Source organism: Salvelinus fontinalis, chromosome 29 (genome assembly GCF_029448725.1).
Source record: "Salvelinus fontinalis isolate EN_2023a chromosome 29, ASM2944872v1, whole genome shotgun sequence".
Lineage (NCBI taxonomy): Eukaryota > Metazoa > Chordata > Actinopteri > Salmoniformes > Salmonidae > Salvelinus > Salvelinus fontinalis.
The window spans coordinates 43,119,890-43,145,960 of NC_074693.1; the positions used below are offsets into that span (position 1 = coordinate 43,119,890).

General features: G+C 42.9%; 1 protein-coding gene across 3 annotated transcripts in view; it reads left to right on the forward strand.

The window, feature by feature from the left end:
* LOC129828024 (ETS-related transcription factor Elf-4-like) overlaps nucleotides 1–26,071 on the forward strand; it is an 85,065-nt gene that overhangs the window by 41,602 nt on the left and 17,392 nt on the right. For all 3 annotated transcript variants that reach the window (XM_055889427.1, XM_055889428.1, XM_055889426.1), the window contains one exon: nucleotides 14,923–15,260. In XM_055889427.1, the coding sequence (XP_055745402.1) occupies nucleotides 15,189–15,260 (72 nt within the window). In that variant the 5' untranslated portion in view covers nucleotides 14,923–15,188. The remainder of the gene's footprint in view (nucleotides 1–14,922; nucleotides 15,261–26,071) is intronic.

Genomic DNA, 26,071 nt, shown 5'->3' on the forward strand with positions numbered 1-26,071 from the left:
CATTTTGTTTCGTTATAGTCTCATTCTAAAATTGAGTAAATTGTTTTTTTCTCTCATGAATGTACACAAAATACCCCATAATGACGAAGCAAATATTGGTTATTAGAATTCTTTGCAAATGTATAAAAATGTAAAAATAAAAATATCACATTTACATAAGTATTCAGACCCTTTACTGAGTACTTTGTTTGATCGGGTTCAAGTCTGGGCTCTGGCTGGGCCACTCAAGGACATTCAGAGACACTCCCGCTGTGTGCTTAGGGTCCTGTCGGAAGGTGAACCTTCTCCCCAGTCTGAGGTCCTGAGTGCTCTGGAGCAGGTTTTCATCAAGGATCTCTTTGTACTTTGCTCCGTTCATCTTTCCCTCGATCCTGACTAGTCTTCCAGTTCCTGCCTCTGAAAACCATCCCCACAGCATGATGCTTCACAGTAGGAATGGTGCCAGGTTTCCTCCATACGTGAAGCTTAGCATTCAGGCCAAATAATTCAATCTTGATTTCATCAGACCAGAGAATCACCCTGCATACCACTGCTGGCTTGCTTCTGAAGCTAAGCAGGGTTGGTCCTGGTCAGTCCCTGGATGGGAGACCAGATGCTGCTGGAAGTGGTATTGGAGGGCCAGTAGGAGGCACTCTTTCCTCTGGTCTAATAAAATATCCCAATGCTCCAGGGGTTCGTGATTGACACTGCCCTGTGTGTAGGGTGCCGTCTTTCGGATGGGACGTTAAACGGGTGTCCTGACTCTCTGAGGTCATTAAAGATCCCATGGCACTTATCGTAAGAGTAGGGGTGTTAACCCTGGTGTCCTGGCTAAATTCCCAATCTGGCCCTCAAACCATCATGGTCACCTAATAATCCCCAGTTTACAATTGGCTCATTCATCCCCCTCCTCTCCCCTGTAACTATTCCCCAGGTCGTTGCTGCAAATGAGAACGTGTTCTCAGTCAACTTACCTGGTAAAATAACGGTAAAATAAAATAAAAAATAAATAAAAAATCTTGTTTCTCATGGTCTGAAAGTCCTTTAGGTGCCTTTTGGAAAACTCCAAGTGGTCTGTCGTGCCGTTTACTGAGGAGTGGCTTCTGTCTGGCCACTCTACCATAAAGACTTGATTGGTGGAGTGCTAGAGATGGTTGTCCTTCTGGAAGGTTCTCTCATCTCCACAGAGGAACTCTGGAGCTTTGTCAGAGTGACCATCTGCTTCTAGGTCACCTCCCTGACCAAGGCCCTTCTCCCCCGATTGCTCAGTTTGGCCGGGCGGCCAGCTCAGGGAAGAGTCTTGGTGGTCCCAAACTTATTCTATTTAAGAATGATGGAGGCCACTGTGTTCTTTTGGACTTTCGATGCTGCAGAAATTTTTTGGTACCCTTCCCCAGATCTGTGCCTCGACACAATCTTGTCTCGTAACTCTACGGACAATTCCTTCGACCTCATGGCTTGGTTTTTGCTCTGACATGCACTGTCAACTGTGGGACCTTATATAGACAGGCGTGTCTTTTCAAATCATGTCCAATCAATTGAATTTACCACAGGTGGACTGCAATCAATTTGTAGAAACATCTCAAGAAGGATCAATGGAAACAGGATGCACCTGAGCTCAATTTTTTTGTCTCATAGCAAAAGTTCTGAATACTAATAAAGGTATTTCTGCTTTTTAAAATTCTAAAAACATGTTTTGGCATTGTCATTACAGGGTATTGTGTGCAGATTGTTGAGGAAAAAATGAATTCAATCAATTTTCGAATAAGGCTGTAACGTAACAAAATGTGGAAAAAGTCAAGGGATATGCTGAGCTGCTCCTACCTCTGTGGATATTTGGTTAAAGTTTTAGGCCTTTTTGTCATATTCTGCTAATCTTTTGGGTATGAAATATCTGTTCAGGTTAAATAAGGGACTGTCTTAACCCTGTTGCACGTATGAGGAGAGAGGAAATGTGCATAGGGCTGTTCCATGTTCTCTGCGTCTTTGTGGCTGTCTCTGTTTAGACTTTATCCTCTATTGCACTTTAAGAAGAAGTTGTACGAAAGGGTCAACCTTGAATGTTTATATTTGGTAAGCTTCGAATGGAAATTTGTCGCCAGAACAGCTGGGCTAACAACTCACAAAATACCTTGAGGGGCCTCACATCCTGATCTCGCAAGTTTACCTTCTGTTTCTCACGAGATCGGGATGGTTCGTACGAGGCTACCGTAACTACCCACTGGGCCAAAAAAATCTACACTGTTTCCACGTCATTTCCACCCGAAAAGCCATCTACGTACTGTAAGGGTATTTCATATTTTCTTTACCAAACTTGTAACATAAATCCAATGACAGGGTGACATTTTTGGTTGATTTCACTTTGAGTCCAGATTAGTTGACAACTCAACCAAATGTAAATTAAAACTAGACATTGAACTGACATCTGTGACAAGTGGGTATTAACTGTCATGGAGAAGAACTATAGGGTTGATTGTTAGGACTACTGGCAGGACAGTGTTACAGGAACTTGGTTAGAATTGGCGTGAAACCCAATGATGAAAGGGGCCAGCTTTGGTCGTGCGGTATGGTGCGCTGCAGTGGAAGGCAACACCTTGCTCAGGATCACATGGTGGTTTCTATGTGTGTGTGTGTCTATATGTGGGATTGTCAGATGAGCGTGTGAGTGTGAGTTTTGAAAGGGCACGTATAGCATATCAAGGTTAACAAGAAGAGGCCCACTGACTCTATTTCCATTCACTAACACGGTCATTATGAACAGTAAACTTAGTATTACTCGCTGACATGTAAAAATATGTAATGGGGGTTGAGGAATAAGTCCTTGTTTAAGGTTGGTCTTTCTGAGGAGATACATTAATCAGGTCTGCAATCACAATACGGGAATTTTCTATACACACACGAGTTTTGGACTTTGGAAGGCACAGAGAAGGGCTAGAAACACGTCAAAGACCGAATCAGTTAGTTAGAAGGAAGGAGGGGGAGTTGTGCGAAAGAACTTTCCACTCTTGCACTGAGAAGTTTTCTACTGAATGTGGTTTAACAGACAGGAAGTCGCTGAAACCCAGTGATGCATTTCCTGTCAGTGCAAGCTTTACAGGTCAGTTTGTGGCTGCTGTTTCAATTCTCTCAATTATATTTGCCGCCTCTATTTTCACTACACTCCCTTTTCTTTCTGTTTCCTCATGCATGGTATGCTCTGCCATGATATGAGGGTTGTGTGTCAATATATTTCCAAAGCATCAGGATACTTGTGTAGGCTACAAGTAAGCTGCAATTGATCATTTAAAAAACATTCCTAGATTTGTATGATTTAACATCCATATGAAGACTCAATGCAGAAGTCATGTGAATGTTGGTCATCTCACTGTGATCAATAAATTAATCATACACACATAGCTGATATTTCTGCTTTAAAAAGTAGTAAATGACCATGCAAATGATCATGGATTAACAGGCACTGATGTGGCTCTATGAGCTGCGGGTTAGCACTAGCAGCACCAGTCTGTATCACACACCACAGAATGCTAGCAACAGCTCTTCAGAATTAGCCCGTGCGAGTTAGCACTAGCAGCACCAGTCTGTATCACACACCACAGAATGCTAGCAACAGCTCTTCAGAATTAGCCCTGGCGAGTTAGCACTATTATCTCCAGTCTGTTGTCACACACCAAAGAATGCTATAGCTCTTTCGGGTTTGCCATACTAAGTTAGCAGTAGCGGCACCTGTCTGGGTGAGGGTGTGGGTGCTGCTGCCTTCGGCCTTGTTTTTATCGCTGTCTTCATTTGACTGTGGCACGCCAGCCGACGCCGTGCATTTCTACAACAGACAGACATCACTGTTGGTCTGGAGGAAGCTGCTGTGTTTAGAATGACAACTCCATTATCAACTAGATGTTGTTCAACGTCAAACTCAACTGACTCATACAGAATAGAGTAACCAATCCCATATCACAGACGTCAGGCATAACAGAACAATAACAGCACTGTTGAACTGTGTGTTAATGTTACTGTTAATGCAACACCACTAACTGAAATATATCAGAGTGCAGACATAACAGCAGCATGTTTTGTTGTTTTACTGGCCGCACTCTCTCTTACTGGCTGTTATTATAGGATGCCTATGTCCACTGCCTTCCTTTCTGGCCATATATCTCGCCCCGGCATGGCAACTTGCAACCCCCTATTACCCAATAAAGTTTTGTCAACGTTTAAACAAGCCGTGACTGTGAGCATTGTGCCATAGCCCATGCATGGACATGTACATGTGCTGAGCAGAGCTGAGAATACTACTACCAGTTTATATATACACACACACACACACACACACACACACACACACACACACACACACACACACACACACACACACACACACACACACACACACACACACACACACACACACACACACACACACACACACACACACACACACACACACACACACACACACACACTGGTGTAGGTTGCGGTGGCAGTGAAAGTACATTCTGTGTCTGTGTACGCTCTGTTCTTTGTCTGGCATGGCGGTAGCAGCCTCTTAATCGCTGTCCCTCCACTCTGTTGAATTAGCAAACAGCCACCTCATAGGACTATGACCTTTGGATAATTCCCAATCAACTGGGCTAGTTTGCCTTGAAAGGTTGTCTGTTCTTTCTTCCGTGTGAGATGATGTCTCTGAAAACGGTATCTTTGCCAACTTGCAAATGTCTTAAAGACTCTTTTAAAGTTGAATTGTCTGTGCCCATGTCAGGGCAGTGGCTACTTCATTCTCTCACTCAGTAGGGGTGTGCTGTTGTTGTTGAATAAGATACATGTCTTAGCCTCTAGTCTGCTAAAATCATGTGTTTTCTTTCCCTATTGATGTGCATGAGGCCAAACAGTTCAGGCAAACAGTTAGCCAGAGAGGATTCTACTATAGCAGGGCTCCAGGACTGACTTGACACCAGCCTAATACCACAGTCATTTCCTCAACAGGAACCCAGAAGCATTCCTGCAAAACAGCACTTCTCTGCTGACTACACTTGATGACCACAAAAAATTGGTGTTGTCCTCAGTTTTTCTGGGGTTTTCTGCCAACATGTACATTGGTATTTTGCTTTGCTCTCTAAGGTCAGGCCTCTGTAAATACAGCTGAATTGGGTTACCTTCAATGTAGCCTCACTTTTGCCAGGCTAATAGCTAGCAGTTTATGGGAACTAGAGCAGGGGTTCACAAACTTTTTCATTCAGGCCCCCCATCCAGCATTGCCCCCCCCCCCCCTGTTCACACCCCTCTTGTTGGCAGAGAAAAAATGTAAAGTTTATTTCCTGCAATTCTACAATTTTTTTCACGGGGTGCAATTTTCTTGCACTTCTCTAGAGATACTCTACTGTTCAAAAGTTTTAGAACACCTACTAATTCAAAAATGTAACAAAAAAAAAAACTATTTTCTACATTGTAGAATAATAGCGAGGACATCAAAGCTATGAAATAACACATATGGAATCATGTAGTAACCAAAAAAGTGTTAAATAAATAAAAATATATTTTATATTTCAGATTCTTCAAAGTAGCCACCCTTTGCCTTAATGACAGCTTTGCACACTCTTGGCATTCTCTACACCAGCTTCATGAGGTAGTCACCTGGAATGCATTTAAATTAAAAGGTGTGCCTTCTTAAAAGTTAATTTGTGGAATTTCTTTCCTTAATGCGTTTGAGTCAATCAGTTGTGTTGTGACAAGGTAGGGGTGATATACACAAGATAGGCCTATTTGGTAAAAGTCCAAGTCCATATTATGGCAAGAACAACTCAAATAAGCAAAGAGAAACAACAGTCCAGCATTACTTTAAGACTTGAAGGTCAGTCAATACGTAACATTTCAAGAACTTGGAAAGTTTCTTCAAGTACAGTCGCAAAAACCATCAAGTGCTATGATGAAACTAGCTCTCATGAGGACCGTCACAGGAAAGGAAGACCCAGAGTTACCTCTGCTGCAGAAGACAAGTTCATTAGAGTTACCAGCCTCAGAAATTGCACCCCAAATAAATGCTTCACAGAGTTCAAGTAACAAACACATCTCAACATCAACTGTTCAGACGAGACTGTGAATCAGGCCTTCATGGTTGAATTGCTGCAAAGAAACCACTACAGTACTAAAGGACTCCAATAATAAGGAGAAACTTGCTTGTGCCAAGAAACACAATCAATGTACATTAGACGGGTGGAAATCTGTCCTTTGGTCTGGAGTCCAAATTGGAGATTTTTGGTTCCAACCACGGTGTCTTTGTAAGATGCTGTGTGGGTGAACGGATGATCTCCGCATGTGTATTTCCCACCGTAAAGTATGGAGGAGGAGGTGTTATGGTGTGGGGGTGCTTTGCTGGTGACACTGTCTGTGATTTATTAACCAGCATGTCTACCACAGCGATACACCATCCCATCTGGTTTGGGCTTAGTGGGACTATCATTTGTTTTTCAAGAGGACAATGACCCAACACACCTCCAGGCTGTGTAAGGGCTATTTGACCAAGAAGGAGAGTGATGGAGTGCTGCATCAGATGACCTGGCTTACACAATCCCCCGACCTCAACCAAATTGAGATGGTTTGGGATGAGTCAGACCACAGAGTGAAGGAAAAGCAGCCAACAAGTGCTCAGCACATGTGGGAACTCCTTCAAGACTGTTGGAAAAGCATTTCAGGTGAAGCTGGAATGCCAAGAGTGTGCAAAGTTGTCATCAAGGCAAAGGGTGGCTATTTGAAGAATCTGAAATATAAAATATATTTTGATTTGTTTAACACTTTTTTGGTTACTACATGATTCCACATGTGTTATTTCATAATTTGAATGTCTTCACTATTATTCTACAATGTAGAAAATAGTAAAAAATTAAGAAAAACCCCTGAACGGTAGTGTACATTGGAGGCTAAGCTTTTCTGTCAGTCTCTCTCAGACTTAGACTTAACCACTCAAGTGGAGGCATATATTCCCTTTGTGATGAGCTGTACTAATTGACTGCAGTGGGTCTGTTTTCCTAACCTTTGCGGTGTTTGGATAGTGAAGAGAGGACTTTATGCCCATTGTCTATCATCTCCGTCTAAAATCGCATTTGGAAAACCAAGCGTGTACTGCCTGAAATGCCAGGAATGCCAGTCTGAGTCAGTTTCCTCGCTATTATTGCCAAGCAGGAAAGAACGCCACACTCCTCTTTGTTCTCCCTCTCTCACTTCTCCCCTTTACCCCCGAAGGGCGCACATCAGATCAAGAGCTATTCTGAGACTCTGAACTCAATCTCTCGATACAGGGCGAGTGAGTCTTTGAGCAAGCATTACCACCCATACTACAACCACCAATCACATAGTTATACCAGAACCACCGGAGCATGCTCCAACCACCCTATAACAACGTCACCTCTTTTGAGTTAAAAAAATAATTAGAGAAAGGAACCGGGGTTGATAAGAATATTTTGTTCTTGGTAGGTTTTCTCATATCTCACAATGTTTGTGTGGTCGCCACATGTGGGCTGACACATTGCCTAGTTATTCAATTGGCTAAATTACCTCCTTTCATGGTTAACAATGAGCTCAGCTGAGGAGAGCGAAGAGGGGGAAATAATGGCCTGCTAGAAGCTGTACGTTTGTTCATGAAGCCAGGGGTGTATTCAATTTCGTGAAACGTTCAGAACATTGCAGATAGAAAGGTAGGTCTAACAAATAGAGCTAACACTATTCTCTATTCCACCAGACAGTCATGTCTGTTCTACACAATACAACGCTCTGTGACGTCACTCCCTTCTGAACAGACCCCAGGCCTCTAATTGGTTGTTGTTGCGACTGCCAGTCACTTTGCGCCAGGAGAGGTGGAGTAGTCTTCTGCTGTTTGTTCTTTGCTAGCTACTCCTCCTCAATATACAGCACGTACAACAGACTGGCATGTTTGTTTGAGGCAGGGAGAGGGAGGGAGAGCGTGGAGCACATCAACCACCAGTCACATGACGTGTGCCACAGTGGAGTGGTAATTACTTCTACTAACTCCAGTAGTACTCAAGAGGAAACACTCTTTTCACGCCACTTCGATACTAAAGTAACGTTTTCGTAACAGGTTAGGAGAACCTGTTACGAAAACCTCACTCTTAACCTCACTCTCCTAAACTGCTAAATTAATGTTAGGAAAAGGGTAAGGGTTAGCGAAATGATTTCCTAACCTGCTATGAAAATCACTTTATATTGAAGTGGTCTGAAAAGAGTGTGTCCCAGTACTCATGTAGCCTGTGGCTGGCCAAGAGTGGCCCCACGCAGGCTAAAGTTACACTGCTTTATTTGCTCTGTGGAGGCTTGGGAAATTGAGTAACACTCTTAGATATAAAGTCCCCTGTTTAGTGGACCTGCGTGGTTCTGGTACCGGTTCCGACTGACATTTTCGCTTATGAATCGATCTGTGGACACCGTAACAACACTCTTCCGCCTGTTTGAAGTAGGATGTGAAATCTGGCACCACTTGATGCTGGGATGTCCCTCGTACCATTTCATTCGCTCTTCTGACTGTCCATCAACTCCTGGCTGAGCCCACCATCACAGCCACAGACAAAGCACATACATGCCTGCGAAGTGGTCACTCTAGCACATTCAGAGATCGATTTTGTCAACTTTAACAATGTAAAATCATTCATATATTTTAAACAAAAAATACTTTGTTTGTCGTAGACAGACAATATTAATATGAGATGAAAGGCGAGTTCCTAACGAGGTCAGGAAGCCAATCTAGAGCTCTGTGTGATGTTCACGGCAATGGGGGCAGTCATGTTGATAGAGAGATCTTTAGAAAATATGCATATTGTCTCTAACACTAATCATACAATTATGTATTTTACACGTACAAGGAAGGTGAACTCTTATAGTTAGTCATTTTATAATTTGATTATACTGCATTTAGAATGCATATAAGTCATTTCAAGCCTTATTCATACAGTTTTGTTGAATAGGAAATACATCATAAAACATTTCATATTTGTATCATATTTGTACTGTGTGTCTTCAAAAGTGAATACACCTCAGCAATTTATAATTTTTTTTTCACAGAAAAGTAAGATGTTAACCTTTGTTGGAGTATGCCGCATTACTAGTTATTGTTTATGGCCCTCTCATGATAAATAAGGGTTAGATTACATTTTAGTTACCTGGTGAGCTGTTCTGTTTTGCTTTTTTAACTGGTGAGCTGTTCTGTTTTGCTTTTTTAACTGGTGAGCTGTTCTGTTTTGCTTTTTTAACTGGTGAGCTGTTCTGTTTTGCTTTTTTAACTGGTGAGCTGTTCTGTTTTGCTTTTTTAACTGGTGAGCTGTTCTGTTTTGCTTTTTTAACTGGTGAGCTGTTCTGTTTTGCTTTTTTCCCCTGTCGTCTTCTCTGACTGACGTAATGTAGAGTGATCTCAGCCTCCCTCTGCCAGTGCAGACAAGGCAGCAGTTGTCATGTGCTCTGGGATACTGTACAGGTCTCTCTAATGGCTGACTGTCTGTAGTAATCTGTCTACCCTCAGCACTCTGCCAACTGGGTCACCCAGATCAATGATGCGATAGCAGGAGGGATATAGAAAACACACACACACACACACACGTACACACGTACACACGTACACGTACACACACACACACACACACACACACACACACACACACACACACACACACACACACACACACACACACACACACACACACACCTTGCATTAAACCCTCTGATAAAAAAAAGCCAGGCTGTCCTATGGTGATATTTCTATAGGTTTGATGACAGGCTTTTTCTGGCATCTGTGCAAATTATTCATTCAGTCACAAGCCTATCTGTAAACTCTGACTAAGACAACGAATGTAATAGAATTTGAAAGTGCCATGGAACAACCATACTACTGACAGTTATGGTGGATGGCATGAGGAGTAAGGAGAAATTGAAGAGAGAAATGAGACCGGATGGTAGGGGTCATATCATATTCTGTCCTCTCTAACAGTTCATTCAAAAATCTACATTTTTCACGGCCTGTATTCACAAAACACTCACATTTGAATTGATTGAACTTGACTTTGAAGTGAACTGTCCCTTTAAGTCTAGAAGGGAACATTGGAGATGGACAGTACCAATGAGGTCATATACTGTATGATGTCTATGGGAATCTAGGCATGCCCATAGACTGAAATAAATATATGCAGCCAGGAATGGGCTCCCATATGAACCTGATCTCTAGATGTTTACTTTCTTCCCAGAGAAGCAGAGAGATGGGATTCTGCTTAGTCCAGGTTTATGCGTGCTGTCTGCTCCATGTGTGGCCCCTAGCCTGTGTGACTACTGAGTGCGGGGAGTCACTAAGTTGTCTGTCTGCCCACGGAGGTAGTTTAATGTGGTGCCTGGAACTGAAGGCTCCATCTGCTCCACCTCCCATTTAACCCCACCAGGAGGTCCATTCCCCTGGGAGGGGGCAAATCTCCCTCCTGGCAGTCATAGGGCTCCAGCTTATAATGGCCAGCTGTGGGTGGCAGAGGTGGGCATGGAAACTATCCATGGGCAGAGTGAAAGAGTGAGCGAGAAAGAGGGAGGGAGAGGCTGTGTGAAATGAAAGGCTGGCCTTCAGTACTCTTCCCACTCTTCCTTTCCACTCCTCTTCTCCTCTCCACTCCCCCTTTCCCTCCTCTGAGCTTCACGTTATACATTTACCAAAAGCAGGCAGGGGGAAGAAACAAGAGACTTTTAATCAGACATTTGTTTGACCTCCCTGCCCTGCCCTCCTCACCCCCACCTCACCACTTTCCTCCCCCAATTTTAACTCCCCGTCTTCCCTCTCTCACCCTCCCCCTTTTCACCACCCCCTCAGAGACACAATTGAACTAGGAATGCACTTCGTCAGTCACACAGGCATTTCAAAGCAAACAGGCCCCACCCTGCAGCAGTGGAGAAGGAAAGGGGGTAGGTAGGGGCGGCTGGGGGGGGGGGGGGGGGGGGGGGGGGGGGGGTACTGTTGCCATCTCTATCTTTCTCTCTCCCCTCTCTACTGTTTCCAGCTCTCATCTCCTCCCCCTTCCACCTCCCGATTTAATCTTGAACCAGACCCCCGGCCCCTCCCCTTCACATCCACAGCCCTTGAGACCATCATGTGGGATGTGGGCTACGCTCTCACTACAACCCCACTATCCCTCCATACATCCATCTCTTCCTCCCTCCCGAAGGGGGCTTGGGCAGAGACCATCAGAAGAACAGTGTTCTTTTTCCAGAACTTGTTTCCTGTTCTTCCACCCCACCCATGTGCCCCCCCCATCATTTACACTGGCTCTCATGACCAGGGGTATTGCCCCCCCCCCCAAGGTACTACAGATGTGACGTCAAAGGGGGACTAGTCTACTTACCGCTACTGGGCTTTGATGGAGTAAAGTGGAGCAACACTGACTGACAAGCCAGACGAAACTCTTCTGAGTTTATGCAAAAAGCAATCAAAAAAATGTCTTCAATCAATCAATCAAAACCAGCCTAAAACCCCCAAAAGCATCTTTGTGATCCGTGTAGTTATGTCTAAAGTTGATCTAAAATTGAAAAAATATTTTCCCCCCTCATCAATCTACACACAGTAAATAAATACCCTGTTATGACAAAGCAAAAACATGTTTTTTTCTATTTTTTCAAATGTTTAAAAAAACAACGGAAATATCACATTTACATAAGTATTCAGACACTTTACTCTGTACTTTGTTGAAGCACCTTTAGCAGTGATTACTGCCTCGAGTCTTCTTGGGTATGACACAACAATCTTGGCACACCTGTATTTGGGGAGTTTCTCCCATTCTTCTCTGCAGATCCTCTCTAGCTCTGTCAGGTTGGATGGGGAGTGTTGCTGCACAGCTATTTTCAGATCTCTCCAGATATGTTAGATTGGGTTCAAGTCCGGGCTCTGGCTGGGCCACTCAAGGACATTCAGAGACTTGTCCCGAAGCCACTCCTGTGTTGTCTTGGCTGTGTGCTTAGGGTCGTTGTCCTGTTGAAAGGTGAACCCTCGTCCCAGTCTGACGTCCTGAGCACTCTGGAGCAGGTTTTCATCAAGGATCTCTCTGTACTTTGCCCTGTTCATCTTTCCCTCAATCCGGACTAGTCTCCCAGTCCCTGCCGCTGAAAACCATCCCCACAGCATGATGCTGCCACCACCATGCTTCACAGTAGGGAGGGTGTCAGGTTTCCTCCATACGTGGCGCTTGGCATTCAGGCCAGAGTTTAATCTTGATTTCATCAGACCAGAGAATCTTGTTTCTCATGGTCTGAGAGTTATTTAGGTGCCTTTTGGCAAACTCCAAGCGAGCTGTCATGTGCCTTTTACTGAGGTGGGGCTTCCGTCTGGCCACTCTACCATAATGGCCTGATTGGTGGAGTGCTGCAGAGATGGTTTTCCTTTTGGAAGTTTCTTTTATCTCCACAGAGGAACCCTCGATTGCTCAGTTTGGCCGGGCGGCCGGCTCTACAAAGTGTTTTGGTGGTTCCAAACTTTTTCCATTTAAGAATGATGGAGGCCACTGTGTTCTTGGGGATCTTCAATGCTGCAGGCATTTTTTGGTACCCTTCCCAGATCTGTGCCTCAACATAATCTTCTCTCGGAGCTCTATGGACAATTCCTTTGACCTCATGGCCTGGTTTTTGCTCTGACATGAACTGTCAACTGTGGGACCTTAGTCAATCACCACCTTCCGGAGACACCTGAAACCCCACCTCTTTAAGGAATACCTAGGATAGGATAAAGTAATCCTTCTGCCCCCCCCCCCCTTAAAAGATTTAGATGCACTGTTGTAAAGTGGCTGTTCCACTGGATGTCATAAGGTGAATGCACCAATTTGTAAGTCGCTCTGGATAAGAGCGTCTGCTAAATGACTTAAATGTAAATGTAAATGAAATATAGACAGGTGTGTGCCTTTCCAAATCATGTTCAATCAATTGAATCTGAGCAATATTTTTCGAGTCTGATAGCAAAGGGTCTGAATACTTATGTAAATATTTATTTATGCTTTACATTTTTATAAATTAGCAAACATTTCGAAAGACCTGTTTTTGCTTTGCTATTATTGGGTGTTGTGTGTAGATTGATGAAGAAACATTTTTATTTAATCAATTCAAGAATAAGAATGTAACGTAACAAAATGTGGAAAAAGTCATGGGGTCTGAATACTTTCCGAATGCACTGTAGCTTCTCACTGAGGTGACAGCTATAATCACACACTTTTTCAAGTGACTACAATAGAAACTGAATGTGAAGCTGGGTAATGGATGTATTGGATCTTTCCATGTGCTCCGTGCTAGTCTTGATTCTACTTTGGAAGACTGTGAGAGTGCATGTCAACCCAGCTAAGAATTCTATGGAGAGAGAACGTTTTTGTAATGGTACCCTAATGTTTGAGTGTACAGTTTTCTATCAGTTATGGGGATTATTCTATCTGTGTTAGCAAAAACCTTCTGAGAACATTTTAGCATGTTTTGGCATCAGGGTTAAGAGAACATTTCCTTAATGTCAAACAGAACATGGTTACCATGTTCTGGGAATATATAATATTCCCAGAACATTTCTTTGTATCAGTTGTCAGGACATTGCCTGATGGTCCCCCCCCCCCCAATTTCCACTTGTTACTGTTGTCGAGCCAATCAAGGCCCTGATTTGTGAACCTCTGATCCATTCATAGCTCTTTTTCTGTTGGCAAAGTAATGGATACTCACACACACAGTGTTTTTACATACTGTTTTCAACTTATATATGTCACACATGTTCATTTATACAGTAATTATTATTCAACAGTCCTCACCTGGGATTTGAACTCACAACCTCTTTGTTCACAGTACACCAATCTTCCTGCTACACCACCATGTCCATGTCAAATACTGGTTCATCTGACCTTGATCTGCAACAGTAACAAGGCGTGATGTGTAACTATGTGACGTTCTGACAACTGATACACAGAAATGCTGCTGCAATGTTCCCATGAAACATGTCTAGAACATTAATATCTTAAATTCTGAGAACATGGAAACCAAGTTCTGGGTAAGTTCTATCTTGGAAACATTCCTTGCACATCACGGGAACATTCCTATGAAAACGTTAGTAAAAGACATAATGAGACTCTTAAGGGACATTCTCTAACGTGGGAACGTTTGTTGTTAGCTGGCGGGCAGGCGGGCAGGCGGTTAGGGCCCCCTGAGCCAAGAATGAACCAGTGATCTGAATTCTCCACTGGAACCAGCAGTCTTCATGGGAGAAAGCATATAGTGAGGCCCGTGGTTGTCTCCTATACCCTTTTCACACTTTTGTGGTGACCCAAACAGTACTGTGCTGGCTGGGATATTTTCTTACTTCTTGGCCTCAGACACATAAACATTACTCACACACTCTGAGTGTGGACCCTCTCACAAATTACTCCCATAGGCTTAGTTCAACAGGCTTAGTGCCTATAGGCTTTAGTTAATCAAGGTAACACAGTTTTGTGATGCACAGGAGACCCGGGTTCGACTTCGAACCCCAGTCAGTCACAGCTGGTCTTACACACACATTTGGCTACAAATAATCAAATTGCTACCCAGACTATTTGCATTGCCCCCCCATTTTACACCGCTGCTACTCTCTGTTGGTATCATCTATGCATAGTCATTTTATTAACTCTGCCTACATGTACATATTACCTCAACTAACCGGTGCCCCCGCACATGGACTCTATACCGGTACCCCCCTGTGTATAGTCTCGCTATTGTTATTTTACTGCTGCTCTTTAATGCCTTGTTACTGTTATTTCTTATTCTCACTCATATTTAGTATTTTTTAAACTGCATTGTTGGTTAGGGGCTCGTAAGTATGCATTTCACTAAAGGTCTACATCTGTTGTATTCTGCGCATGTGACTAATAACTTTTGATTTTGATTTGATTGAATAACTGTGGTTACTGACATGTTCCTTTCTCTCAGGCAGGTGTAGATGCTCCAGACGCAGCAGGCCCCAGGAAGAGGCTGCCTCCATCTAGGCTCAGCGCGGCTCTTCTCTCAAACAAGTGTGAAGAGGCCACTGGAGAATCTCAAGAAGGGAAGCCATTTTGTTGTGACCCACAGTGACTCTTCAGCAGTGACATTGACATTTGAACCTTGGGTGCAGTCTGGTGGATTTTCTGGACAGTCCCTGGAGGGGTAGGAAAACACCCTACCCATCTGTGTCCTACCCTCAGATCTTCATCACCATGGCAACAGCAGTGCAGCCCAATGAGCTAGTGTTTGAGTTTGCCAGCAATGGAATGGATGAGATCAATCAGGTACCTGTCATTACATTGGAAATAAGCAGTAGTCAATACCAGTAGTGTTATCAATATGTACCCCCACCAATATAGAAATGTTAAAGCTGGAATCTGCAGTAGTGAGAAACAGTGCCCTTGGCTGCCCCACCACCATTGTTATTGCTTTTGTTGCCGAGCTGAGGAGCATGGTGAAAAATATTGCAGTACATATTGTGCTCATCTATGGCACGTGCAATGATCTCATAGGGGCAAAACATTGCTTGGTCATTGTTTGCAGTAACTTTGTTGTTGTAATATCGCAAACGGATGTGGCTGTTTCACCATTAAGGACTCCAGCTTTTCCAGGGAAATTTTACAGATCATATTGAGAAAAGTATTGAAAGGATTTGCGAAACAAAGATTATTTAAACCAAAACTGACTTATAAATGTAACTTTCGATAAACAACATGGTCAGAGGGATTTGAACAGGGAAGTCAGCAAGCCAGCGGGTCAGAGGCTTTACTGTCTTCGTGACGTGATGGAGAGAAGGAGTGGAGGAGGAAGGGATGCCAGGGAGAGGACTGGGAAATGGAGTGTGGGCTGTTGGCAGGACAGAGACGGAAAGTGTGAGGGACCTGGGCCCGGTTTCCCAAAAGCATCTTAAGACTAAATTCATCGTTACAACCATTGGGAAACTGGGCCCAAGAGTTGGGACTATTTTAGTATGCGTGGGAGGAGACGGTGGGGCTTTGCCAGGACCTGTCAATTTAGGGCACAAAGGTTACTCTGTGTGTGCTTGTGTGTCTCTGTGTGTGTATGTATGTAGATGTAGAGGGACGAGTCGTCATTGGCTCCTCTTGCCTGAATAGCACTGGTTCAGGCCTAACCAGACAGACCTGTTGTGGGAGGCTGTTTGTGAGGTGACGCGCTAATTTCACTGAAAAGCTTACCATTGTTTGGAAATAACAAAAGGCCTCCTCTTGGGTTCCTCCCTGTGCCCACTCAGTCAATTACCTGAGGATTACATTGCCTGTCCACGTGGTAGCCGGAAAAAATATCTTAAAATAGCACTGGGATAACTTATTCACATTTAGCGCTAATGCTAATGAAGGTGGCTGTTTTGTTTTCGCTGGAGCTAGCTTGTCTGAAGGGTTTATCTTTCTGTATGGGGGCTGTGGAATCAAAGAAAGCCACAGCTAGCCTAGCCTGCTGGACTGTAATGATTAGCCTTGTTATATTGGATTTTACAGTCAATAAGTAGCTCCCTGAGTCAGGGCCATGGTGTAATGACTTCAGAATTATGTTTAGCTCAGTTTAGTGTCTGAAAGCTTCTATTATAAAGTTCTATGGAAGCCTGGTGTGGTCATACACATTTACACCCACTCACATTTTTTACTGAATAGTAATTCAATTACAGCACAATTACAGCACCCCATTTTAAGTATTTCAGTTGTTATCTGTGGTGTGGCTATGCAGTGGTGTCATGCCCATAGGGGGCAAATGCATGTGCCCCCTCAGATTTGTCCTGTTTTAGAATTTTTCAGATGTTAAATTAATTACTAAATGTTTTATCATAATTATTTATATAAAGATCTGACAGCGGTATTTTGCGTTGGCGGCACACTGACTGGACCAGCCCTCCCACCTCATTCTCTATAGTAAGTGGTTCCTTTCAAGGTGCATGGAGAAAATAGTCCCTAGGCAGGAGGCTATATTGTCAGTGGAGGAGGAGAGAGAGTGTAGAGTGACTCACACAGCATTTTATTTGATTTTACCTGCCAGCGATGGGCAGGAGGTAAGTTTGTAAATTAATTTGATCAAGCTATGTAGCCTATTGATTCCTTGATGAATAAATAAAACATATTTTTTTGTTTCTCTGTAATACTAGCCACCTAGCAATTTTATGAAGTTGGCTTAAGCTAGCCAGGTAGATTGTGAAACTATCTCACAGCCTCATAGGTAGATACCAAGGCATTTCAGGCTATCAATCAAGTTAGAGTAGCTTGTCTAACTATCTTACATTGCCTTCAGAAACTATTCATACCTCTTGACTTATTCCACATTTTGTTGTGTTACCTGAACTCAAAATTGATATTTTTTATTTTTTATTTTTATCTCACTTACCTACACACAATACCCCATAATGACAAAGTGAAACATGTTTTTAGAAATTTTAGCAAATGTATAAAAATGTAATATAGAACTATCTAATTTACATAAGTATTCACACCCATGAGTCAATATTTTCTAGAACAACCTTTGGCAGCAAGCTCTCTAAGAGCTTTCCACACCTGGATTGTACAACATTTGCCCATTATTGTTTTCAAAATTCTTCAAACTCTGTCAAATTGGTTGTTGATCATTGCTAGACAGTTTTCAGGTCTTGCCATAGATATTTAAGTTGATTTAAGTAATAACTGTAACTCAGCCACTCAGGAACATTCACTTTCTTCTTGGTAAGCAACTCCAGTTAAGATTTGGCCTTGTGTTTTAGGTTCTCCTGCTGAAAGGGGATTTCATCTCCAAGTGCCTGTTGGAAAGCAGACTGAACCAGGTTTTCCTCTAGGATTTTGTATGTGTGTCACGATCGTCTATAGGTGAAAGAGAGGACCAAGGCGCAGCGTGATTAGAATACATTCTTCCTTTTAATAATGAAGAACACTTAACAAACAATACAAAATAACGTGACTGCTATAACACTGAGCGCAAACATGCAACACCACATAGACAATTACCCACAACCCATCTAATGCCTATGGCTGCCTTAAATATGGCTCCCAATCAGAGACAATGATAGACAGCTGTTTCTGATTGAGAACCACTCAGGCAACCATAGACATACCTAGACACCTACACTGAACACAACCCCATAAACTCTACCAAAACCCCCTAGACACTACAAACACCCTCGACTAGACAAAAACACACAAACATCCCCCATGTCACACCCTGACCTAACTAAAATAATAAAGAAAACAAAGATAACTAAGGCCAGGGCGTGACAATGTGCTTAGCTTTATTCCCTTTTTTTCTATCCTGAAAAAAAACCTCTCCAGTCCTTAACGATTACAAGCATACCCATAACATGATGCAGCCACCACTATGCTTGAAAATATGGAGAGTGCTACTCAATAATGGGTTGTATTAGATTTGCCCCAAACATAATACTTCGTATTCAGGACAAAAAGTTAAATGCTTTACCACATTTTCAGCAGTATTACTTTAGTGCCTTGTTGCAAACGGTTTTCTCAGTTTTCTCCCATCACAGCCATTCAACTCTGTAACTGTTTTAAGGACACTATTGGCCTTATGGTGAAATCCCTGACTGTTTTCCTTCCTCTCCGAGATCTGAGTTAGGAAGGACGCCTGTACCTTTGTAGTGACTAGGTGTATTTATTCGCCATCCAAAGTGTAATAACTCTACCACAGGAGGTTGGTGGCACCTTAATTGGGGAGGACAGGCTCGTGGTAATGGCTGGAGTGGTGGAATGGTATCAACTACTTCAAACCCATGGTTTGATGCCATTCCATACGCTCCGTTCGCGACATTATTTTGAGTCGTCCACCCCTCAGCAGCCTCCACTGAATTACTCCAACTTGCTCAAAGGGATATTCAATGAATGCTTTTTTTTAACCAATAGTTCTTTGGAAAATCTCCCTGGTCTTTGTGGGTGAATCTGTGTTTGAAATTCACTGCTCGACTTTATGCGTGTGGTACAGAGATGAGGTAGTCATTCAAAAATCATGTTAAACACTGTTATTGCACACAGAGTCAATGCAACTTTATTACGTGACTTGTTAAGCACATTATTACTCCTGAACTGATTTAGGCTTGCCATAACAAAGGGGTTGAATACTTATTGACTCAAGACATTTCAGCTATCAGAGTTTTTGTAAAAAAATAAATATATATACACAATTCCACTTTGACATTATGGTGTGTACGCCAGTGACACAAAATATAAATGTAATCCATTTTAAATTCAGGCTGTAACAACAAAGTGTGGAAAAAGTCAATGAGTGTGAATACTTTCTGAATGCGCTGCAGTTAAGGTAACCTACGCAGAAAAATATAGATATTTTTACATAGAATTAGGCATAATGATCATGGCTCTTGATTGCAGGAAAAAGCTGAATGCACAGACGAGTGTTTGAAAAATGCTAAATTCTTCAACTTCAACTGTCACCCCACCTCTATCTTCATGAACCTCGTGCCCCGTCTAAAATAATGGGTGCATGACACCCCTGTGACTATGGCATATTTTCCATGAACTTCCTCTATCAGCCCCATTAGGGGATGTTAAAAGTATATAGGTGGGGCTAAAAACCGCGACATGGGCAGGTAAAGCAGAAGCGGGTTGATTATAGGGGAACCTCTCACACACAGGGGATTGCTTTCATAGCCGAAATTGGGAACTCAGAGATGCTAATACTCCACTGATCATTATATCTGGTTGAGAGCAGCAAAGAGGAAGATGCAGCCAATAGGGCTTTGTGTAATTCGTACTAAATACCATACTCTGTTTTGCACCTTTCATTATCTTGTTGAGATAGTTGAGTGTCTTTTGGCTCATAGGAAAGTTAGCTAGCTGGCTACCCACTGGGCAAAAACTGGTTGGCGTGGTTTCCATGTCATTTAAACAAAATCCTATGTGATGACCCTGAATCAACGTGGAAAACTGATTACATTTGCCAAAAGTAATAAACTTAAGGGAATTTAGTATTTTTTTTCATCCAACTTTTAACCTAAATCAAATAACATGGTGAAATGTTTCACTGATTTCATGTGGAATCCATGTTAGTTGACAACCAAATGCAAATCAAAGCTAGAAAGGACGTCTGTGCCCCATTCTGTCAAAACAACAACAGACAGACAGACACAGACGTCTTCTGCCCCGCCAGCAGAATCTGTGTTGGTTTCAGTGTGGTGGTAATGTACAGACGAGTAAACTCAGCAGACTTACTGGTGCTCTCTTTGTCTGGTCACTAAAACATGCACACACACAAGGTCACAGGCATCAGTGACGGGGCTCCCGACCGACCGAGATATCTGGTATTGTGTCTAGCTACTAAAGTCTGAGAACAATAGACAGCATGCTGTTGTGTCAATGAAACGTCAGCTTTTACAGTCGAAGGACACAACAAACGGCATTCTTTATCTTTGTATTTCCCAAGTGGAGGTCCCAAATGGTCTCATGACCCACCATTGATACTGACATCATGGAAAAGCAGCTTGTTTGATGGACAGTGTTCTGAAACCTAAGATATATTGTTTGTGAAGTTAATAGAACAGTCCCTGAACTCCTAGCTATGTTTACATAGTCTAATTGTTTGGTAATGACTCCTAAAGGTTGAATGATTCCACGTAATGCAGTTGTCTGTGGCAGGCTGCTGTTAGTTTACACCACTGCTACTCTCTGTTGTTATCATCTATGCATAGTCCATTTAATAACTCTACCTACATGTACATATTACCTCAATTAGCTTGACTAACCGGTGCTCCCGCACATTGACTCTGTACCGGTACCCCGCTGTATATACTGTAGTCTCGCTCGTTATTTTACTGCTGCTCTTTAATTACTTGTTACTTTTATTTATTATTCTTATTTGTACTGCATTGATGGATAGGGGCTCGTCAAATCATCAGTAAAAGTAAAAAACTCAGAACATTGATTTTTTATTCCATTTATACCTATTTGTTGTTCATTACACCATTTTGGAATTTTAAGTCAAAGTGTTGTTACTGGACTTTCAACGTGACAAGGTATTTGGCTACTAATGTTTTTTTTTGGGGGGGGGGGGTAGTACAAAGCAGCACATAGATAGATGATAATCAGGCAAAGAGCTGTAGTCTGTCTCCATCTCCTGGTAATTTTCAGAAACTGACACTGAATTAATTTATTCTCTCTGGCTATGAGAGTGCAGGCCAAAATAATTTGCACCATTTCATTAGAGCATTTTTGGTTGTTTGATATTTAGAATAACTTAACCTAACGTAAAGGGCCTGCAAGCTACGAGTCCTGCCTGCTCCATGTCCTTTTTGGAGCTGGAACTGAAGTCTTTTGGGTATGTTATGGGAAAAAACAAACAGAAAGAGGTGCCATACACACAGCCTCCTTTTGTGGTGCTACTGAAGACAGGAAAATAACAGTGTGCTGACCGAAAAATAAAATCTGTGTCTTTACTCCACAAGGAGTCACAGAATGAGAGATAAGAGAAGCTTATCTGGGAAACAAACTGCTATGTCACATTGGTAGACCTACTGTAGACAGTGTTTCCCCTACCATTATATAGAGCCAAGTGGGAACCCCCAGCTATAGGTCTGTTCACAAAATTTTTATATTTAAATAAACCCTGAATGTTTGTTTGCAACACCTCTGGAAAATAAGATAAGGGGAACACTGGTGGACGTGGTAAGTGTTGAAAGTGTTGCCAAGTGAGCTTTGTTGCCACACGCAACAGTTTCTCATATGGCCGTCATACAGTTTGGCCAGAGCTCTGGCAATTTCCTTAGTTGAGAAATGTCCTCAGCTCTTCCTGTGTTGAGAAATGTTGTGCTGGAAATGAGGGCGTGTGTCTGGAATTCCCAGCATCAAGAATGTCCCAGTGGGCCGCTGAAACACTGTTGGAATGAGCTCCCCCTCATATCAAATCAATGCAAACAACATTTTATTCATCACATTCACATATTTAATAGATGTTATTTTTATATATATATATATATATATATATATATATATATATATATATATATATATATATATATATATATATATATATATATATATATATATATATATATATATATATATATATATATATATATATATATATATATATATATATATATATATAATTTCCTGGTGGCCAATTGGTAGTTACAGTCCTGTCTCATCACTGCAAGTCCCGTATGGACTCAGGAGAGGTGAATGTCAAGAGCCGTGTGTCCCAAAGAAAGCCACACTGCTTCTTGACACAATGCCCACTTAACCCAGAAGCACCAATGTGTCAGGGGAATCACCACACACCTGGCAACCGTGTCATTGTGCACTGCCCGCCACAGGAGTCACTAGCTCACAATGGGACAAGGACATCCCTGCCAGCCAAATCCTTCCCTAACCCAGACAATGCTGGGCCAATTGTGCGCCGCCCCATGGATCTCCTGGTCGCAGCCAGCTCAGCTGCGACAGAGCCTGGACTCAAACCCAGAAGGTAGCACTGTGATGCAATGCCTTAGACCACTGCGCCACTCGGGAGGCCTTAGCAGATGTTATTGCGGGTGTAGTGAAATGCTTGTGGTCCTAGCTCCAACAGTGCAGTAGTATCTAACAATTCACAACAATACACACCAATCTAAAAGTAAAAGAATGGAATTAAGAAATATAGAAATATTAGATTGAGCAATGCTGGAGTGGCATTGACTAAAATAGAATAGAATACAGTATATACATATGAGATGAGTAAAGCAGTATGTAAACATTATTTAAACATTATTAAAGTGACTCGTGTTCCATTATTAAGTGATGGCTCTAGTCTGATGGCCATGAGATAGAAGTTGTTTTTCAGTCTCTCTGTCCCAGCTTTAATGCAGCTGTACTGACCTTGCCTTCTGGATGATAGCGGGGTGAACAGGCCTTGGCTCGTGTGGTTGATGTCCTTGATGATCTTTTTGGCCTTCCTGTGACATCAGGTGCTGCAAGTGTCCTGGAGGGCAGGTAGTTTGCCTCCGGTGATGCGTTGTGCAGACCTCTGTTGACCCTGCCACATACATCGCATGTCTGAGCTGGTGAATTGCGACTCCACTTTGTCTCTGTACTGACGTTTTGCCTGGTTTCCGAGCTGGTCATGGGTGCTCGTCAGCCACGCACAAGGTCCTAAATGACATCATAACTGCCATCGATAAGAGACAATACTGTGCAGCTGTATTCATTCACCTGGCCAAGGTTTTCGACTCTGTCAATCACCACATTCGGCAGACTGCCTTGCCTGGCTCACTAACTACTTCTCTGACAGAGTTCAGTGTGTCAAATCGGAGGGCCTGTTGTCCGGACCTCTGGCCTCTGGAAGTCTCTATGGCGGTGCCACAGGGTTCAATCCTCGGGCCGACTCTTTTCTCTATGTGCATCAATGATGTCGCTCTTGCTGCTGGTGATTCTCTGATCCACCTCTACGCAGACGACACCATTCTGTATACTTCTGGCCCTTTGGACACTGTGTTAACTAACCTCCAGACGAGCTTCAATGCCATACAACTCTCCTTCCGTGGCCTCCAACTGCTCTTAAATTCAAGCAAAACTAAATGCATGCTCTTCATCCGATCGCTGCCTGCACCTACCCACCCGTCCAGCATCACTACTCTGGACGGTTCTGACTTGTGAATATGTGGACTAGAATATGTGGACAACTACAAATACCTAGGTGTCTGGTTAGACTGTAAACTCTCCTTCCAGACTCACATTAAGCATCTCCAATCCAAAATTAAATCTAGAATTGGCTTCCTATTTCGCAACAAAGCATCCTTCACTCATGCTGCCAAACTTACCCTAGTAAAACTGACTATCCTGCCGATCCTTGACTTCGGCGATGTCATTTACAAAATAGCCTCCAACACTCTACTCAGAAAATTGGATGCAGTCTATCACAGTGCCATCCGTTTTGTCACCAAAGCCCCATATACTACCCACCACTGCGACCTGTATGCTCTCGTTGGCCGGCCCTCGCTTCATATCCGTCGCCAAACCCACTGGCTCCAAGTAATCTATAAGTCGTTGCTAGGTAAAGCTCAGCATTATCTCAGCTCACTGGTCACCATAGCAGCACCCACCCACAGCACGCACTCCAGCAGGTATATTTCACTGGTCACCCCCAAAGCCAATTCCTATTCGGCCGCCTTTCCTTCCAGTTCTCTGCTGCCAATGACTGGAACGAACTGCAAAAATCACTGAAGCTGGAGACTCATATCTCCCTCACTAGCGTTAAGCACCAGCTGTCAGAGCAGCGCACAGATCACTACACCTGTACATAGCCAATCTGTAAATAGCCCATCCAACTACGTACCTCATCACCATATTGTTATTTATTTTATTTATTTTGCTCTTTTGCACCCCGGTACCGCTATTTGCACACCCATCTTCTGCACATCTATCACCCCAGTGTTTAATTTTCCATACTGCAATAATTTCGCCACTATGGCCTATTTATTGCCTCACCCCTCTTATCCTACCTCATTTGCACACACTGTATATAGACTTTCTCTATTGTATTATTGACTGTATGTTTGTTTATGTGTAACTCTGTGTTGTTGTTTGTGTCGCACTGATATGCTTTATCTTGGCCAGGTCGCAGTTGTAAATGAGAACCTGTTCTCAACTAGCCTACCTGGTTAAATAAAGGTGTGGAAAAAATCCACAGATGAAGGGGAGGAGACAGGTTAAAGAAGGGTTTTTAAGCCTTGACACAATTGAGACATGGATTGTGTATATGTGCCATTGAGAGTGAATGGTTAAGATAAAATATTTAAGTGCCTTTGAATGGGGTATGGTAGTATGTGCCAGGTGCACCGGTTTGCAGTGCTTGAGGCGTCACTATAGACCCGGGTTCGATCCCAGGCTGTGTCACAGCCGGCCGTGACCAGGAGACCCATGAGGAGGTGCACAATTGACCCAGCATCGTCTGGGTTAGGGGAGGGTTTGGCCGGATGGAGTTTCCTTGTCCCATCGTGCTCTAGCGACTCTTTGTGGTGGGCCGGGCACCTGCAAGCTGATGTACAGCGTTTCCTCCGACACATTGGTGCGGCTGGCTTCCAGGTTAAGCGAGCAGTGTGGCTTGGCGGGGTCGTGTTTCGTGGGACGCGTGGCTCTCGACCTTCGCCTCTCGAGTCAGTACTGGAGTTGCAGCGATGGGACAAGACTGTAACTACCAATTGAATATTGGGCAGAAAAAAGGGGTAAAAGTATATATATTTTTTGAAGAACTGCAACACTGCTGGATTTTTCATGCTCAACAGTTTCCCGTGTGTATCAAGAATGGTCCGCCACCCAAAGGACATCCAGCCAACTTGACACAACAGTCGGAAGCATTGGAGTCAACATGTGTCAGCATCCCTGTGGAACACTTTCCATGCCCCGACGAATTGCAGATGTTCTGATGGCAAAAGAGTGTGCAACTCAATATTAGGAAGTTGTTCATCATGTTTTGTACACTCAGTCTTGTACAAAATCAGTTGAAAATGATCTAGCGTTATTACCAGCAATTTACGTCAATTCTTGCTAGGTTGGTCCAATGAGAAATATGGGTTTACGTAGATACAGTGGGAAGACAAAGTATGTGAACCCTTTAGAATTACCTGGATTTCTGTATAAATTGGTCATAAAATGTTATCTGATCTTCATCTAAGTCACAACAACAGACAAACACAGTCTGCTTAAACTAATAACACACAAACAATTATACTTTTTCATGTCTTTATTTAACACACCATGTAAACATTCACATTGCAGGTTGGAAAGATTATGTGAACCCTTGGATTTAATAACAGGTTGACCCTCCTTAGGCAGCAATAACCTCAACCAAACATTTTCTGTAGTTGCGGATTGGACCTGCACCACAGCCAGGAGGAATTTTGGACCATTCCTCTTCACAAAACGGTTTCAGTTCAGGGCAACTCTAACCAACATCTCCAATCTCGTCTCAATGATTGTACTCCAGGTTAGCTGACTCCTGACTGCAATTAGCCTTTGGAGAAGTCCTTATCCTAGGGGTTCACATACTTTTTCCAACCTAAACTGTGAATATTTAAAATGGTGTATTCAATATAGACAAGAAAAATACAATAATTTGTCTGTTATTA